Genomic DNA, 18,970 nt, shown 5'->3' on the forward strand with positions numbered 1-18,970 from the left:
AGCCAGGCTAATGAGGTTTACGTTGAGTCTCCAGCCCTTTTCAGATCACTCCTAAGCCCTTGATTATGTTACATGCGTTACGTACTTTTCTGTGCCAACATCAACCACTCAAACTACCCTCCAAGGTCATTCATTCAGGAGCGTCTGTCTCTCGGAAGAGGAGAAATGTGGCCTGGTCTCTTATTTATAATCTGTCCTCTGAGGGAAATGCTTTCTTCTTTTAAGAATGGCTGCTGGAATCAGGGCAGCACTACTGTCCTTATTAGAGGAGATTGTACTCCTTCTGAGCAATTCCTGCTGGTACCCAAGACTAAATAGGTTTGTCAGAGGGGAATGAGAACACGGACCAGCGGACTAGATTAGTGTGCTGATCAAGGGCATGGGAGGAGGGCACAGCCTAGCTAAGGTGGGACGGTGTTTAAGTAGCCATGTGATCTGCTAGCCAACAGCCGTTGTCATTGCTCTAGAACTGGGTCCTTCAGCGCAATGTCAAAGTGTCGCCAGGGATCGGTCGGGTGAAACGGTGCCTCTGATAAGTGGAGCTGGCCCACTGATGTTCATTGTGTGAGCTGTGGTCATGTTGTGTTTGCAGCTTGGCTCTGGATGTTTTGCCAGCTCGTTTTGACCTTCAGTGCCTCTCTTACAGTTTAAATGCGGCATCGGATTACATAGAGTGCCTAACTCCCAATATTCACAGCCCTTCTGTTTCTTTCCATCTTAATTGCTGTAAAAATTGCCTATTAGCTACATTTAGCGTTTTCTCCTCAGCAGCAGAAGCATTTGCGTTATATGCGAGAGCGCTATTAAGCGCCAAGGTTAAAAATCTCACATCTGTGCCTTTAATACCCCTCAGTTGCACTGGGTCAGGCTCGGGAGATATTTTACCTCTCATTTCATTATGAATTAGTCAGGAGACACATCAGGATGTGCAAAACGTGAGTGGAGAGATTAGCGAGACAGTCTAAGTGTTGGTTACTTTTAAACAGGCTAATTCGGGTAAGGATGTGCACTGCGTCGAAGTGAGATGGGCCATCAGACTGAAATAGAAATGAGAACAGAGGAAGGCATGGGGGAGGACAGTCACGGTGAGCGAACAGACACTTCTGGCCGGCTTGCAGCTGGTGCTAGGGCACAGCACGCTGAGACCATTAGCATACAATAGCTGCTACGCATTGTCATCCCCTAGCCCAACTCTACGGCAAATTGTTTACTGTGGTTGCAGCGACGACAGAAGTGTCTTTCCCAGTGTCTGAACACATGGACTTAGTCATCCGTTCCTGCTCATTGTACTGTGTAAAAATAGAAACTCTTCTGCCATCCTTCATAGATTTACCTGGTTCTTATTAATTCTCGTTACCTGTACCTCAAACTGCAGGCTTTCAGATGGTGTGTGGCATCCGTCCTGGCTACAGGCACTATCGACGGCATTATCTGAAGCTAGCTGACTTAAAGGAGATGCTTTTTCATTTTTTGGGAGGTCGCCAGACTCCTCCATATCTCGTTCAGCTCCCATCTGCCAGGAACTCTCTCTGAGAGAGTGGCCAACACCCACAACTTTGAGAAAAGTGGGCGCTCTAGCGGCTCAATAATACCCAGATAATGTGCCGTAGCATCTTGGAGGATCCAGGGAGACTCGTGTTGTCCTTACAGAGCAATTTCTTTATTCAGTAGACACAAACTGACCATCAGCTCTGGTTTTTCATTGATTGTAGTGTGAGTAAGGTAAGCATAGATTAAAGGCACAAGTATTGATTGAAGAGCCCGAAGAAATCGAAGAGGGATAAAGTTACACATTAGTGTCTGGAGTGTGTTCACTGTTTGGATGCCTCCCACCCTGCGGGAAAATCCAGTTACAGCTAGCTGCTATTACATGGTTTCCAGGTGGGTTGACCAGAAGAATTACCTGCCTGATGTTAACTTTGTTAGGGGTCGTAGATCAAGCTGATATGTCCTGATTTTTCTAAAGCTATCTCACGACCAATTCGTATATATTTTATTAGATGCCTAGACCCCAGTGATGGGTAGGTTAGGGCATTTGTACGAATTCATACAAATTAGGGAACTCGTAAAATACATACGATTAAGCCAAAAACATATGAATTTGTAAGAATTTGTACGAATTAGCCACCTCGTAAAATATGTAAAAATTGCAGTGAGATCAAGCTGGATTTTTCTAACATGGCATACCTTTCTTGTTCATTAAACAGTTTGGTTTATTTGGGTAATGCATGGGTACTTTTTGTTTAGTTGTAGGTCATAAAACTGAGTTACGAGTGAAGGATTTAACAAATTCTCGCCTTTAAGATTCCTCTGGTTCACTGTAAAGCTGTACATATGTAGCATTTTCAGATTTGAGGAGTATGTCTATGGTTTAAACTGTTTAAACATGGTTTAAACATTGTCTGTGCCTATCTAAAGCATATTTTTATTATGGTTCTTTATAGGTAGACTTAAAATGGGCTGAACTAGTGAAAAATTTGAGATGATGGTGTATGATAGTGCTAAATGGTCATTGCTGGGTAGTGGTGACTGTGTCCTAAGAGAGAACGAATAACTGCTCAGCTTATTAACAAGACTAGATGTGACCATTTGTCTTCATTATCATGTCACACTTGGGGTGTCAGCACAAGTCACTCCAGCAGAGCAGAGCTGAGCAACAGCCTGCTCCTAAACATGTTCCTAACACTCACACCAAACACATAGTTTGCAGAGAAGGCAAGATTATGCTGTCCTCCAGGCTGATGGATCTATCAATCTAGGGATCTGTCATGGGTAAGAAGGCCAGCTTATATGAATTGTCTTTTTGTTTTAAATCTAAAGAAGGACTCTAGATTTTGGATTCACAATATGGGTGCGTATTGGAAATCCATTACATTTATAACAAGCTATCAACTCGCCTATATGCCACACAGCTACGTGTTTTAAATGTCAATGCATCTAACAAAAGATCAAATGGTGCATGCACTGGATAGCACAGACAAACCACTGTCAGACCATAACAAATCATGACACAATGAAGATGCCAATCACACTATTTTTCCAATGGATGCAAGCAAGCTCCTTTCCGCTCAATGCAAGAAATGCTCTAGAACGGATCCTGCAGTCATTGCAGAGAGATGATTTGTAATTAAAATTGTATACATGCATGGCTTCTTCTACCCAGCAACACTATCAATGTACAAAGTAGCAAATTTAGTTTGACCCTTGCGCTGTTGCCTGGGAGACACATCCTAGTTAATAACTCCACAAGACAGCCATTCAGCATCAGCAGCAGGTTTGAGGGGGGAAGAACCTGTCTGAGAGATCTCACAGCATACAGGAATGGAAATGATTACCATTTGAAAGAGTGTCACTGTATGTGAATGAGTTTATGCAGGATGATTGTGTTCGGCGCGTGTGACGGCATGAGACAGCACACACTCACCCTCTGTCGGCGAGGTTTTCAGCCTCTGGCACAGTCCCTCGATACCTCCATAGTCCTCCTGAATTTTGACCACTGCCTCCGTTCCTCTGAGTTCCATGAGAGAACGCAGTTCCATAAGCGAGCATCCAAACCCTTCCGCATGGTTGCTGTCGTTTCTTTGGTTCTTGGTGTAAAAATCGCTATTTGTCATGTCCCCCATGGTGGCTAAGTATTGCTTAGTAGCTTTTCTTGAAAGCGGATGAGAAAAATGGAGAAAACGCCACACGGGCAGAAAAGGAGTCCCTGGTGTGGCTGGAGAACAGGTGTCTAAAAAATCGAGAGCAATGCAGTAGAGAACAGAAGGTAAGAGAGGAGGATGAGAAGAAAAAAACAGATCCTGTCCGCTGTCTGCAATTGAAAAGAGGCTCCTCGGCGTTACGCGAGCGGGGATGCGCCAGCCATCCACGAGATCCCGGCTGAGGTCCTGAGGACGTCTGCGCTCACCACGGCTGCAGACCGGCGGCTCTCCATACGTGGTTTCCCATTCTACCTGCTTCCCGTCGGCTGCTGTCTACATGGTGATCCGCTCCATTACTCCTTCAGAGACAGAGAGAGACACAGAGGGAGAGGGAGAGAGAGAGAGCGGAGGACAGAAGGGGAGGGAGGGAGAGAGAGAGAGAGAGAGAGAGAGAGAGAGGGAGAGATAAGCATGAGTGTTTCTCAGAGGTGCGAGCAGCACAAAAGTGAGAGAGGCGCTAGGAAAGCACGGCACGCGGCATTGTGTCGTCAACGCATCTGCGTTTCGCATGCACACAGAGGTGGGGGGTGTCAATCTATTCCTGTGATTCTCCTCGTCGTATGGCAGCCGCCGTCACATGCATAGCTATGGCATGCTGCGCTTTGATCGCTCTCTGACTAAATACAGAGCCATGTAAAAACTGAAGGGACCTGTGAGTGTTTACACCGCTTGTGTGATCTGAACGAGACTGCGGTGCGCATCAAAGAGCTTGACGCTATCAAGAAATGCGGGCAATGCATCCCACACTGCAGCAAGGTTAGCTGGAGGGGAGCTAGCGATGGTAAAGGATTATATAATTCATCCATGCTAATGCATTTGTGCTGCATAGAGCACCAGCTTACTAACACTTATGGACTCCTGTAGGGCAATTTATCACTTTTAGAATTTGAAATCACACAAAGCCACAAATAGTTGTTCATTGCATCGCAAACTGCAGCTTTGTTGGGGAGTAAGGATCTGAAGGTAGTGACGTTAGTTGCTACATTTTTCAGCAGTGTAACAGTACCTCAGTGGTTTTCAAAATAGTGTCACTTTTCCAATAACAAGCAACTGTTTCCAACTTAAAAATGGTGTAGCGTGACAAAACACCACATCACTGCATTTTGAATCATGTTCTTGTGCCGACAGCTTTACAGCAGAGCAAGCGGAAGCTATAGTAGCTCTAGCCTCTCTATCAACCTTTCATGAAGAAAAAATTAAGTACTTGCACAATTAAAAAGTATTATATTATAGTATTGTATTGATATATGAAGGTAAATGCATTTAATAACTCTTTAGCTTCCATGTAGATTCCTTCTTTTGGTTTATACCAGCGGTTCTCAATTCCAGTCCTCGCGCCCCACCGCTCTGCATATTTTGCATGTCTCTGATTTATGTCTCATATTTTGCAACACACCTGATTCAAATAACCAGCTCGTTAGAAGTGAACTCCGTGCAGGAACTGTGTTCCGATTGACATGGTCCCTGCACAGTGTTCATTGCTCCCTACTCCCTGAGCGGGGGAAATCTGTTTACTACACTTCGAAACATTCATTCACATATTTACGCTATGCCACCGCATGCAGCGTCTTCACACACAGATGAAACTTACAAGAGAAGTGTGACATAAATGCATCTGTAAATAAATACATTTTAAATTTACGTCTCGAACGCTTTAATGACCTTCAAATGGAACATTTACACTCGCTTCGAACTAATGAATAATGGCGGAATATCCTGTGATGTCCACTTCGAAGGGCAGTAACGTTGGAATAGGACAAACGTCTGAAGCAATACGTTAAACACACAAAATATGCAGAGCGGTGGGGCGTGAGGACTGGAATTGAGAACCGCTGGTTTATACAGATTATTTTAAAGTACAGTTGAGGTCAAAAGTTTACATACACCTTGCAGAATCTGCAAAATAGTAATTATTTTACCAAAATAAGAGGGATCACACAAAATGCATGTTGATATTTCACATAATGACGTTTACATATAGTCCACAAGAGAAAATAATAGTTGAATTTTTAAAAATTATATTCTTAACACTGTGTTGGTACCTGAATGATCCACAGTTATGTTCTTTTGTTTAGTGACAGTTGATAGAGTCCCTTGTTAAACTGTCCTGAACAGTTAAACTGGCTGCTATTCTTCAGAAAAATCCTTCGGCCCCACACATTCTTTGGCTTTTCAGCATTTTTGTGTATTTTAACCCTTTTCAACAATTTTGAGATCCATCTTTTCACACTGAGAACAACTGAGGGACTCATTTGCAACTATTACAGAAGGTTCAAATGCTCACTGATGCGGCAGAAGGAGAAAAAAAGCATTTAAGGAGAAGTTCAATTCCAGAACAAAAATTTGAAGATAATTTACTTACCCCTTGTCATCCAAGACGTTCATGTCTTTATTCAGTCGTTAAGAAATTATGTTTTTTAAAGGAAAACATTCCAGGATTTTTCTCCATGTAGTGGACTTCTATAGTGCCAGCGAGTTTAAACTTCCAAGCTCTGCATAAACTCTGTGTATTTTGAGCATCTGAGGTAAAAAAGTATATAAATTGTACTTTTTTTTAGAAAATGACAGATCGTTTCACTAGATTAGACCCTTCGTTCTCGGCTGGGATCGTTAAGAGCCCTTGAAGCTGCATTGAAACTGCAATTTGGAAACTCACTGGCATCATTGAAGTCCAATATATGGATAGAAATCCTGAAATGATTTCCTCAAAAAACATTTTCTTTACGACTGAAGAAACAAGTGAACTTCTCCTTTTTGAATTTAAAGATCAGGGTAAATTTAACTTATTTTGTCTTCTGGGAAACATATATGTTTCTTCCGTAGCTTCTGAAGGGTAGTACTAAATGAAAAAAATATGATATTTAGGCAAAACAAGAAAAATGTACACATCTTCATTCTGTTCAAAAGTTTTCTCCCCCGGCTCTTAATGCATCGTGTTTTTCCTTCTGAGATAATTAATCATTTGAAACTTCTGTAATAGTTGCATATGAGTCCCTCAGTTGTCCTCAGTGTAAAAAGATGGATCTCAAAATCATACCGTCAATGTTGGAAAGGGTTCAAATACACAAAAACGCTAATCAAAAAAACAAAGAATTTGTGGGACATGAAGGATTTTTCTGAAGAACAGCGGGCAGTTTAACTGTTCAGGACAAACAAGGGACTCATGAACAACTATCAACTTTTGAACAGGGTCATTTTAATAAATTCAATTATTATTTTGCTGGACTGTAAACATCTTTTATGTGAAAAATCTTATTCAGGTCAGTACTAAATAAACAACCTCTTATTTTGGTAAAATAATTAACATTTTGCAGATACTGCAATGTAAACTTTTGACCTCATCTGTAGTTTCCCAAACCAGCTGTAGACCAGCTAGTTCGTTTAGAAAGCTAACACAACCTAAATCAAACTGACCCAACATAATTCATCAAGAGACATACAGATATTGACTGAATCTATCTGAAAGACTAAACAGCTTGGACAGACAATCAATACCATTTCTAAAGAGAAATATTTGCATTTTTTTTCTCTGACAATATCTTTGTCAGGGACAAATTAACATGTAACTATTTGTCAAAACACTCAGCTTTATGTGTTTAAGTTCAAATGCCTCATTGCATCAGTCATGACACAGCACCTCTGAATGGAGTACCATCATTTCTGTCCAAACATTTATTGCTGACAAATCCGTTGGAATCGGTGGACCCTTGCTAAAATCAGTAGGAAAGAGTGGCCCCGTATGGGATAGGCCTGCCTTCCACGGGCCTTCAGGACTAATCAATATCCACTCCTGTTCCCAACACCAGCTCCACCAGCTGTGCCAATGATCGTTAACGTAACGGCTCTCAGGGAGGCATAATGAAGTCCTCCAGAAGGTTACTACAGGTAATAATACATGTGCAGCTGCTCCTATCTGGATGCTGTGACAGATCCCCTCACATCATCACCGCAAAACAACATTGTGCATAATATGAACAGACTATCCAACAAGACTACAACTCCATGTGCAATATCTCAACAATGCTTTCAGGAAGATATTACTATCACCACAAGATGCTATCACTGTAAATGAGGTGACAAACCCATCCCAAAGAGCACCTGCACTCAGAGTCTAATTGTGTTTTGATTTATGAAAGTATAGAAAAAGACTGACAAAGACAAATGATGTGTTCTAAATGTAAACACGGCACAAAACAAGTTACGAGTTGAAACTTCAGACCTTTACGAAGTTGTCTAAACTTTCAAAGAAGTCTGAGACCTGCCACTAGAGACTTGCCTATGAAGCATAAGTTGTCTTAAAAGGACTGTTTCCATTATTTGTAATAATATACAGTACAGGGAGATTATGAGCTCACACATAAAACTGCATTCAAAATATTCAAAAGCTGTCTTGATTAGCTGGTAATCAAACAACAGTCTGCTTATAGATTATATAATAATATAATGTATAACCATAATATAATATTAGTCTACTCTACATAAGTTCGTTTGAAAAAGCAATTTAGTTTAATGAGAGGAGGGCGTTGAAGATAACATGTCACCTTTAACTAATATGTACATATGTACATTGATGAAATGTCCTACTTTCTGCATCTAAAACAGTAAAGTTTCATAAACATATGCACTGACTGTTGTCAGTGGAGCTGAAACAGACATAAAAAGCATTTCTAAATGGGCAAAACAATGAAAGTGCAAATTAAAAACCCAAAGTCCATGTAGCATTCAAGATGTAACAGAAATATGTGTTTGTTTTATATTGATTCATAACAAGTATAAGACAAAAAGTTGTTTCTTTACTCTAGCATCCTTCCAACTATAGACCGTCATGATCAACAGCATTGAGTTGTGCTTATCAACCTTCAAAACCTGAAAACGGTTACATGGATATTGTGTCTACTGAAAATAGTTTTTTTTATATGAAATATGAAGAGTGCAATCCACTGAACACACTGTACTTATGTCCTTCAAACCCTTGTTTTCATTCCTGTCAAACATTAAATATAGTGCTAGCCTGACTAAGGTCTATCGGAGAACTCTGTGCTTTTCGGTTTCTGTCTTTGACCAGTATCTCTTTCTCAGTATCTGCTCTTTCCTAAGCTATCCTCAAATGAGTAATATAATAGTTGACATGCTAGAGCAATCCGAGGAAGTGCAGGCATTTTCATTATTAATGCAGACCTGTAATTATTTAATGAGACGCATTTAATTGTTGTAAATTAACAGGAAGATGTCATTTTTAGTTTAAAGATTCCTCTACATGTTAAATCAGGCTGTATAGGATGCATTATATGATGTCTGTGCACTTTGCAGTGTTGAAGAATGGCACTGTTTAACTGCATGTAATGTGAATGTGACTGTAGCTCATAGTAACAAGCTGGATTTTGCAGTGAATAGTGGTTTAACATTGGAAAATGTTAATTTTGTCACATTTTATTGCTCCCACAGTTTTACAGCCGAGCAAAATGAGGCAATATCAAGCGCACTTGCCTAAAATCTCTGTGATTCATAGTCAGTTGGTTCATTCAGGCATTTAAATCATAGAAATAGGATTTAAAAAGGTTGCTTTGTAGTGTTTTTGCTAAATATTTAAATGTTGTTAATCATTATCAAATTGTGTTTTATTTGTTACATAACTGTAATATTATTAATAGCATAACCATATTATTAAGTAATATTAATATTATGGCAACTGTAATGTTATAAAATGTTTTGCCAAAAAAAAAAAAAATCTGTTATTTTTCCCAATATGTGACCCACAAAATTGCCAAAAATACATTGTATTGGTCAAAATTATTATTTTTTCTATTTTGCAAAAAATCATCAGGATATTAAGTAAAGATCATGTTGTGTGAAGATATTTTGTAAATTTCCTACCATAAATATTTCAAAACTTAATTTTTAATTAGTAATATGCATTGCTAAGAACTTAATCTGGACAACTTTAAAAGCGACTTTCTCAATAGTTCAATTTTTTTGCACACTCAGATTCCTGATTTTCAAATAGCTGTATCTCGGCCAAATATTGTCCTATCAATGAAAAGCTTATTTTTCAGCTTTCAGATGATGTATAAATCTCAATATATAAAAAAAATGTCTGATTTTGTGGTCTAGGGTCACATATTACCACTGTCATCACCCAATGGAGTTACATGAAAAGCAATATAAGCCAGCTTTTGCTGTCAAACGTATATTTACCAACTAGTGACAACTAGTTCCCCATACAAGACCAACATTACATGAATTTACAGTATAACTGACATGATCATTATGTTGTGTTTGGTGATATATTTATAGTTGAAGGTCTAGTGTTGGATAATAACTTCAGAGGTTCTTTTTAAAGCTCTGCCCCCTACTGTAACTGTGCAGTATGAACTACTCAAGAAAAGCCAGAGCATCATCGTTCCCTGCTGATCTGCAGAAGGAGCGACGCGGCGAGGACGCGCCCTGCACCATGTGAAATGGGGGAAGACATTAATGATGGCGGTAAGGACGAGTAGAGAAGGGAGTGTGGGATCAGACAGAGCACAGCCATTACTGTTAACTGTGCAACACCGCACTGTCAACATACAGAAACTAGAACATTCTGCTCCTTTCGCTTTTGACATTTTGAGACTTGTGCCGACCACTGCTTGCCATGCAATTACAATGAATGCTGACATACCACAGCTTGGATTATAAAGACATGAAACATACTGCATGAGTCATATGAAGAACATTTATGCTACTTTTAGAATGATTTGTGTTCTTTTTGAAGCTTAACAATGACAGTACTCCTTCAATGTAACTGCAAAATATAAAGTCAGAATTGCGAGATATAAACACAATTTTGACTTTTTTCTCAAAATTGGTGATATAAACTCACAATTGCAAGAAATAGAAATAGTTTTGATGCAATACTGACTTTTCTCGCAATATAAACGTGATATAAACACATAATTGTGAAATACAAAGTCAGAATTGTGTGACCAACTCGGAGTTGCAAAAAAATAAAGTTAGAATTGCATCAAAACTCACAATTCTAACTTTTTTTCTCGCAATTCTGACTTTTTTTGACAGAATTACATGATCGTAATTCTCGCTATTGTATAAAACTTGCTACTGTAAAATATAAAGTCAGAATTGTGTGATATAAGCTCACAATTGCAAAATATAAAGTCAAAATTGAGTTTTTTTTTTCTTTGGAATTTTGTCTCAGAATAGTGAGATATACTCAAGTCCAATTTTGAGGAGAAAAATGGACTGATATTTTTTCACAATGGCCTGTTTATATCTCACAATTCTGAGAAAAGAAAGTCTGAGAAAAAAATTGTGAGATAAGCGCACAATTCTGAGAACATATCAGTTATTTTTTCTTTATAAATTATCTCACAATTGTGATTTTTTTTTCAGAATTGTAAGTTATAAACTGTCAATTGTGAGTTATAAATTTAGAATTGCATGATATAAATTCTGACTTTGTTCTCAAAATTGGTGATATAAACACAATTGCAAGAAATAAAGTCAGAATTGCATCAAAACTCACAATTCTAACTTTTTTCTTGCTCATGCTAGTTTTCTTTCTTGCAATTCTGACTTTTTTCTCAGAATTGCATTATATAAACTTATAATTGTGAAATATAAAATCAGAATTGTGGGATATAAACTCACAACTGCAAAATATGAAGTCAGAATTGCGTGATATAAACTCAAAATTGCAAAATATAAAGTCAGAATTTCCTGATACAAACTTGCAATTGTGAATTATAAAGTCAGATATAAACACTTTTTCTCAAAATTGGTGATATAAACTCACAATTGAGATAAATTAAGTTATAATTGCATCAAAACTCACAATTTTAACTGTTCTCACAATTCTGACTTGTTCTTTTCCTCAGAATTGTGAGTTCTAAACTGTCAATTGTGAGTTATAAAGTCAAAATTGCGTGATATAAACTCATAATTCTGACTTTGTTCTCAAAATTGGTGATATAAACACAATTTCAAGAAATAAAGTCAGAATTGCCTGATACAAACTTGTAATTGTGAATTATAAAGTCAGAATAGTGAGATATAAACACAATTCTGACCTTTTTTCTCAAAATTGGTGATATTAGAATTGCGTCAAAACTCACGATACTGTTCTCACAATTTCTGTTCTCAACAACTTTTTTTCTCAAAATTGTGTAATATAAACTTACAATTGCAAAATATAAAGTCAGAATTGCGTGATCTAAACTTGCTATCATGAAATATAAAGTCAGAATTGTGTGATATAAACCCCCCTTTTTTAAAATATAAAGTCAGAATTGCGTGATATAAATTAACTATTCTGACTTTTTTTCTCAAAATTGCGTTATTTACCCCCGGTTTCACAAACATGGCTTAAGCCTAGTCCCAGACTAAAATGTAAATCTAAGCTCTTTCAACTTGCACTCAGTGGCCTTAAAATATCAGTGCCTTTGTTTTGTCTCAAGATGCACACCAGTAATGTTTTTTTAAGGCACATTTACAAAAATTACTTAAAAATCCTAGTTGAACTATGACCCAATCCTGACTTTTTTCTCGCAATTGTGAGAAAAAAGTCAGAATTGTAAAAAAAAAAAAAAAATGCAATTACTTTTAAAACATTTTTTATTCAGTGGCTTCCATAAAATTCACTGCAAATCTCAGCTGAAATTAACAACCGCGACAGTAAAACAACCTTTTCTTTTTCCTTTTCAAATGTATTATGATTACAGGGGCAGATTAAGTGATTAATAAAAACATACTTTCATGTGGTTCTCTGAAAAATACTATCTTATGAGCTCAAAACACTTTTATGTGTTTTGACTAAACTAATACATCTTGTAATTTAATTTGCATAACCAGCTCCATATGAGTGGATTTTCTGACATAGTAAACTTGCTCGGTAGCGCACCCGATACAGCATTACAAGTGATGTGAAGAGCTTGGAAAAGAGTCAAAATTAAATAGCTTAAAACCTCATTGAAAAAAGCAGGATAAAATGACATGGTTGCTTTCACAAACGTGTGGGTGCCACATTACTTTCAAATGCAACAGAACTGCCACAATAGGTACAACAGTCAACATAACGGAATGTTCCCAGATTTATGTTCATTTGTTTTGGATAAAACTGAACACTTTTAATGGGACTCATTGTAAATTTTACTCTAAAAGTGCAGAAATGTTGTCTCAGACACTTTTTCCAATCAGTTTGGGTTGTTTAATCAATTTAAATTCAAATGTCTGCTATGAAAATCTAGATAGTGCAGGCCAATAGGTTCTAACTCATTCTGACATAATGACGTATCAGCTGCCAAAAAGCTTGCTACTCAAATACTCGACTAGTGCTTGCTGTAGCAGTAGCACCGCACTTCAGAAACCCTCCACCTTCCCCAGCTCCATCTGTATAGATCTGCTACAGGGTGATTTCATGTATGTTATATATGGGGGTTATTTCTTGTATGTTAAATGTGCAGCAGCATTATTTCTTACATGCTAACAGCAGCAGGTCTGTGGATGTATTGGCAATAACAAGTCTTAGTATTTGTTCTTTAGCAGCAGCAGTGTAGTAGATTTATTCCGCCAAGACTAAACATTTCCATGTATATTACCATGCTAAACTCTCAGAGAGTTGTTGTGGCAAAAATTTAGAAAAGATCACCTTCACAATTTCTTCTTTTTATGTTGCACAGAAGAACAATACGTCATACAGTTTTAGAACAACATAAAGGCAAGTAAATGACAGAATTGTTATTTCTTTGGTTGATCAATTCCTTTAGAAATACAAAGTGCACACTACCACAGTCTCTCAGATCTGCTTTGGGTATTTCCATAAACATAATTCAACATCAAATTGCAAAACAGATTTTCTTTGTCTGCCTGGTAACTTTTAATTGTGCTGTGATCTTGTGAATGTGAAGATCTCCCTACAGACGGGGCTATTTCTGAAACAAATAGCTGTGGATGAAAGGGTGCCACTGGAAGTCATTTTGGTGTAAAGGGTAAAGAGATTGCGAGCCACGCTGCCTTTTCTTCCCAAGAGTCCTCCTTTGTCCATGGTGAGAGAGGGTCTTTTGAAGAATGGCGGCACGGATCGCTCCGGGGTTGTCAGGCCTTCGCGGAGAGTGCTGGATATTACACGCTATGTCTCTCACATGACTGCACGCAAACCATGGCTTGAGTGATCGCCCTTTGTTGCCGCCAAGACCTTAATGCATCCTGTCTCTCAACGCCGACCACGGAGAAAGAGCTACCGCTAAAAACAGCCCAAAACAAGAAGGTGTACCGGCTCTAGCACCACTGCAGCATTGATCCTTAGCACTCTAGGAGCCTCACTGAAAATTTTACACCACAGTTTACATTTATATAGCAAACTCACGTTTACTCACTTTATCATATTCTTACATCGAATTTTGTTAGAATCACATTTGTATTCATCATTTCTCATTTTTTTGACCATCATAAAAAATTCGGATCAGGTTCGATTTTTCTGCTTTTTCGCATTCCATAGCAAGCATTTTTATAGGAAAGGATGATGAATATGAAAGAAAAAAACCCGGACTAAAAAGGCATACGAAAATTTCAAACTCAGTGTGCAAGGACCTTAAGAATGTACAGTTGAAATAAAAGTTTACATACATCTTGCAGAATACCAAAATAAGAGGGATCATACAAAATGCATGTTATTTGTTTTTAATACTGACCTGAATTAATATGATATTTCATTTTAAAGATGTTTACATAGTCCACAAAAGAAAATAGTAGTTGAATTTATAAAAATTACCCTTTTCAAAAGTTTACATACACTTGATTCTTATTACTGTGCTGTTACCTGAATGATCCACATCTGTTTTTTTTTTTGTTTTTTTGTGATTATTCATGAGTCCCTTATTTGTCCTGAACTTGCTGCTGTTCATTAGAAAAACCCTTCAGGTCCCACAAATTCTTTGTTTTTTCAGCATTTGTGTGTATTTGAACCCTTTCCAACTCTATGACTCTATGATTTTAGGATCCATCTTTTCACACTGAGGACAACTGATGGACTCATGCAGCTCACGCATATGCAGCTATTACAGAAGGTTCAAATGCTCACTGATGCTTCAGAAGGAAACATGACGCATTGCCAATCAAATTTTTTAATTTGAAGTTCAGGCAAAATTTCACTTATTTTGTCTTCTGGGAAACACGTAAGTATCTTCTGTAGCTTCTGAAGGGCAATACTAAATAAAATAAAACTATGATATTTAGGCAAAAACATCTTCATTCTGTTCAAAAGTTTACACCCCTGGCTCTTAATGCATTGTGTTTTCTTCTAAAGCATCAGTAAGCATTAGAACCTTCTGTAATAGTTGCATACGAGTATGTAAACTATATGTAACTATATGTAAATGTCTTTTATGTGAAATATCGTATTCAAGTCAGTACTAAATAAAAAAGAATAACATGCATTTTGTATGATCCCTCATTTAGCAATTTTTTTTCAAGGTGCATGTAAACTTTCGACTTCAACTGTATATGTTAGCATTAGTTAATTTAAAGGTTAATGAGTAAATAATAAACTATACATACATGCACACTACTGTTTATGAGTGTTTAATGTTTCTGAAATGTCTCTTCCGCTCACCAAAGCTTTTTTTGATCAAAAACACAGTAAAAACTGTGAAATATTATTACAATTTCAAACTGCTTTGTATGTTTTGCATGTGAATATATTGTAAAATGATATTTTAATAATAATAATATTGTTTTAATATTAAAGCTTTGCCTAACACGATTAACAATAAACAAAAAAAAGTGAGCATTAATCAAGATGTTATTAAAATACTGGATCACACTTTATTTTAATGTCCAATTATCACTATTAACAAACTATCAACTACATTTTTCCTTAATAAACTGCTAATATGCTGCTTATTAATAGTTAGTAAGGTAGTTGTTAAATTTAGGAATTGGGTAGGATTAGGGATTTAGAAAATGCAGAATATGTGCTTTAGAAGTACTAATACACAGCCAATATGTTAATAAGCAACTAGATAATAGTGAGAATTCTTTTTAATTGTTATTTAGAAAAGCATGGATGCAAATGCCTAAAGACGCATGCTTGAATGAGCTGAGGAGCATCATGATGATGATAGTTTGAGAGCGGAGCAGCAGCATGCTGCCCTTTAATGCAATGGGTGGGTTCCGTTTCAGAGAGAGCAGATGACATGTCACTTCCTGGCCACACATATGATTCCCCGCTGCCGTCAGTCTCTCTGTAAGGGGACCTCCGGCGGCTGCACTCAGTGAAAGCCCTCTCAGATGTCACGTCTCCAGGTCCACCGTGTGCGATCCACCGCTGCGAGTCCCCGGGGCTCCATTATGTGCTGACGGTGCATATTGATCTACCGCAGAGGATGTCACCTTTGCTTTGCAGATACGGGCTGCATGGGAGGACGCTCACAGTGTTGTGTGGGGGCGAAATGTCTTGCGGGTTTGCCAGAAAAATCAATTCAATTCGACATGCGAACTGCATCTAAAACACGGCTGGAATGGACTGCATGTCATCAGTAAAGTAAATGGAAAGAACAGATGATCTATTTGACTACAAGTAATTAAAAATACTTTCAGTATTAACAGGATTGCAGTCCTGGGCAACATCCGAATGAACTGCAGTGACACTGTAATATCTTTGATCAGAGGAATCATCCACGGCTTAAAGGGATAGTCCATTCAAAAAACAACCAAACCCATATGACTTTTGTTCTTCTGTGGAACACAAAAGAAGTTTGAAAAAATGTGCCGACTGCTCTTTTCCATTCTCTTACAATGCATGAGGACTGAGGCTTCAAAATAGATTTACCGTCATATTTACCATCTTATATTACACAGCCATAGCACACTCACTACTGCTGTTTGCTAAGGCAAGCAGCACTGTGTAGTATACACTAGACTGTCTATTGTTTTTTAGAAAGTAGTAAGTGAAATAATAGGCTTACAGATGCGTGTTACTGTTTCTGCCACAAGATAATATATATATAAAAAAGGGGACTTTTTTTGGACAATTCTGAGTTTTTCTGAGAGGCAAAGTAAGATATAAACTCTATATAAACTGTGAGATATCAACTGATGAGATATAAATGAGCTTTTTTAATTTGCTATGAGATAAAGTTGCAGGGTTAGTTTACCTAAAAATTAAGATTAGCCCATTATTTACTTACCCTCAAGGCACCCTAGGTGTAAATGACTTGCTTCTTTCAGACGGATGCAATCAGAGTTACATTAAAAATTGTTCTGGCTCCTTCAAGCTTTAAAATGTAATGGGCAGGTGTTTCTCTTCATCTGTCTAAAACAAGTCCAATAAAGCGTATCTATCTATAATAAAACGTGCCTCACATGGCTCCAGGGGGTGAATAAAGGCCTCCTGTAGTAAATCGATGCATTTTTGTAAAAAAAATATCCATAATTAGAACGTAATAACCACTTTTCTTTAGCTTGCGTTAACAGATGTACACAGAAGCAGCTCTGGGTGGATGACGGATGAAGTAAAAAAGAAGTGACAAATGGAGAGATCAAAACAAAACAACAATCACGTATTAGAAGTAAAAAAACAGGATTTGTAAAGAAAAATGTCGGAGGATTTCGATTTAAGCAGAGTTGGGCATGTTACTTTAAAAAAGTAATTAGTTATAGTTACTAGTTTCACAAATAGTAACTGAGTTGGTAAATGAGTTACATCATTATAAAAGTAACTAATTGCAAGGGAAAGTAACTAAAATAACTTGGATGCCCCCAATATTAAATATGTTAAATGAATTAAATTAAAATGAAATAATTACATTTTTGGTTTACTCACCAGACTAAAGTTAAATATCTGATATACTGTGTAAAGCTAAATGGCAAAGTTTTTTTTTTTTTTTTTTTTTTTTAATATCTGAAAGTACAATAAGGATCAGTCAGTCAAGCATTATAATATGAAATTATGATAATTTAGCATTGAACTTTAGTAATTAGAACTTTAGTAATTACAATAACCATGTATGCAATGTATGTTTGTCACATTGACTGAACTTAGGACTGGTGGTGGTGCTTAAGATATTTTCTGTAATTTAGTGTTTCTATAAAAAAGGGGAAAACAATTAAAAGTTATACTTATAAGATAGCAAAACTACTACAAATTTTACTACTAATAACAATATAAAACGCTCTAAGGATTAATGAGCGGATGGGTTCATGAATATTAATTACATTGTCTGTGTGTGCTCGAAATGATTTGCTGAAATCAAAACAAGGATGATAATTGGATTGGGCCAGCAGGCAGCCAATTGAATAGCCCTGCACTAGAGTTTACGGTTCGTCAAAAATAAAATTATAATAATATTATAATCAATTAAAGTAACACCACATTTTATTGCCAGTAACAGGGAAACGGTAATTTGTTTGATTACTTGTTACTGAAAAAAATAACGCCATTCCCTGCTTAAAAAAAACAGCTAAAACCAGCCTAGGCTGGTTGGCTGGTCTTGGCTGGTTTAAGCTGGAAGTAGCTGGTTTTATCTGGTCACCCAGACAGGCCAGGCTGGGAAAGTGGTCAAAACCCCTCTAAAACCAGCCTGCTGACCAGCTATGACCAGCTAAAATCAGCCTAGGCTGGTTTTAGCTGTTTTTTTTTTTAGCAGGGTTAGTAACACCGTTTATTTATAACGCCGTTATTCCTATCACTGGATATAAGCCAAGAGGAGGCTGGTTTTCCTTTGCTAAAGTCAGGAAACTGTGCTTCCTTTGCTCCTGTAAATAAACGTTGGTTTTCACAAGACTCACAGGCGCATGCGCAACACCGATGTCCTACGTCATCCGTCTGGAGCTGCTTCCGTCTACAACTGTTAGCGCAAGCTAGATTAAAGTGATTTTGTTTTAAATATGGATATTATTCTTACAAAAACACATCAATTTGTTACAGGAGGCCAATACCTAAACTTAACAACTACCTTACTAATTATTAATAAGCAGCAAATTAGTAGTTTATTGAGGCAAATAGTTAATGTAGTTAATGGTTTGTTAACAGTGAGTTAACCTTAAAATAATGTGTAACCAAAAGATGCAATTACTTTTTTTATATTTAAATGCCTACTGTGGAAACTTGTTTCCACCATGGAATAATGTAAAGATACAGTAGTATGCTACAGGAGAACATACTACTACATACTAAAAAACATTTAACTGAAACACCCTCAAGTCAACTTCAGAAGCCAATATGACGACTCAGTAGTAATATACTATTTAGTGTTTCTATAAAAAAGTGCTGGCCG

General features: G+C 37.4%; 1 protein-coding gene across 10 annotated transcripts in view; it reads right to left on the reverse strand.

Annotated features, from left to right (window-relative positions):
• The window catches only part of atp2b2 (ATPase plasma membrane Ca2+ transporting 2), a 118,046-nt gene that overhangs the window by 93,405 nt on the left and 5,671 nt on the right, over positions 1-18,970 (reverse strand). For all 10 annotated transcript variants that reach the window (XM_073825842.1, XM_073825838.1, XM_073825837.1 and 7 more), the window contains exon 2: positions 3,425-4,000. In XM_073825842.1, coding sequence (XP_073681943.1) covers positions 3,425-3,623 — 199 coding nt within the window. In that variant the 5' untranslated portion in view covers positions 3,624-4,000. The remainder of the gene's footprint in view (positions 1-3,424; positions 4,001-18,970) is intronic.

Source organism: Garra rufa, chromosome 20 (genome assembly GCF_049309525.1).
Source record: "Garra rufa chromosome 20, GarRuf1.0, whole genome shotgun sequence".
NCBI classification, from domain to species: domain Eukaryota; kingdom Metazoa; phylum Chordata; class Actinopteri; order Cypriniformes; family Cyprinidae; genus Garra; species Garra rufa.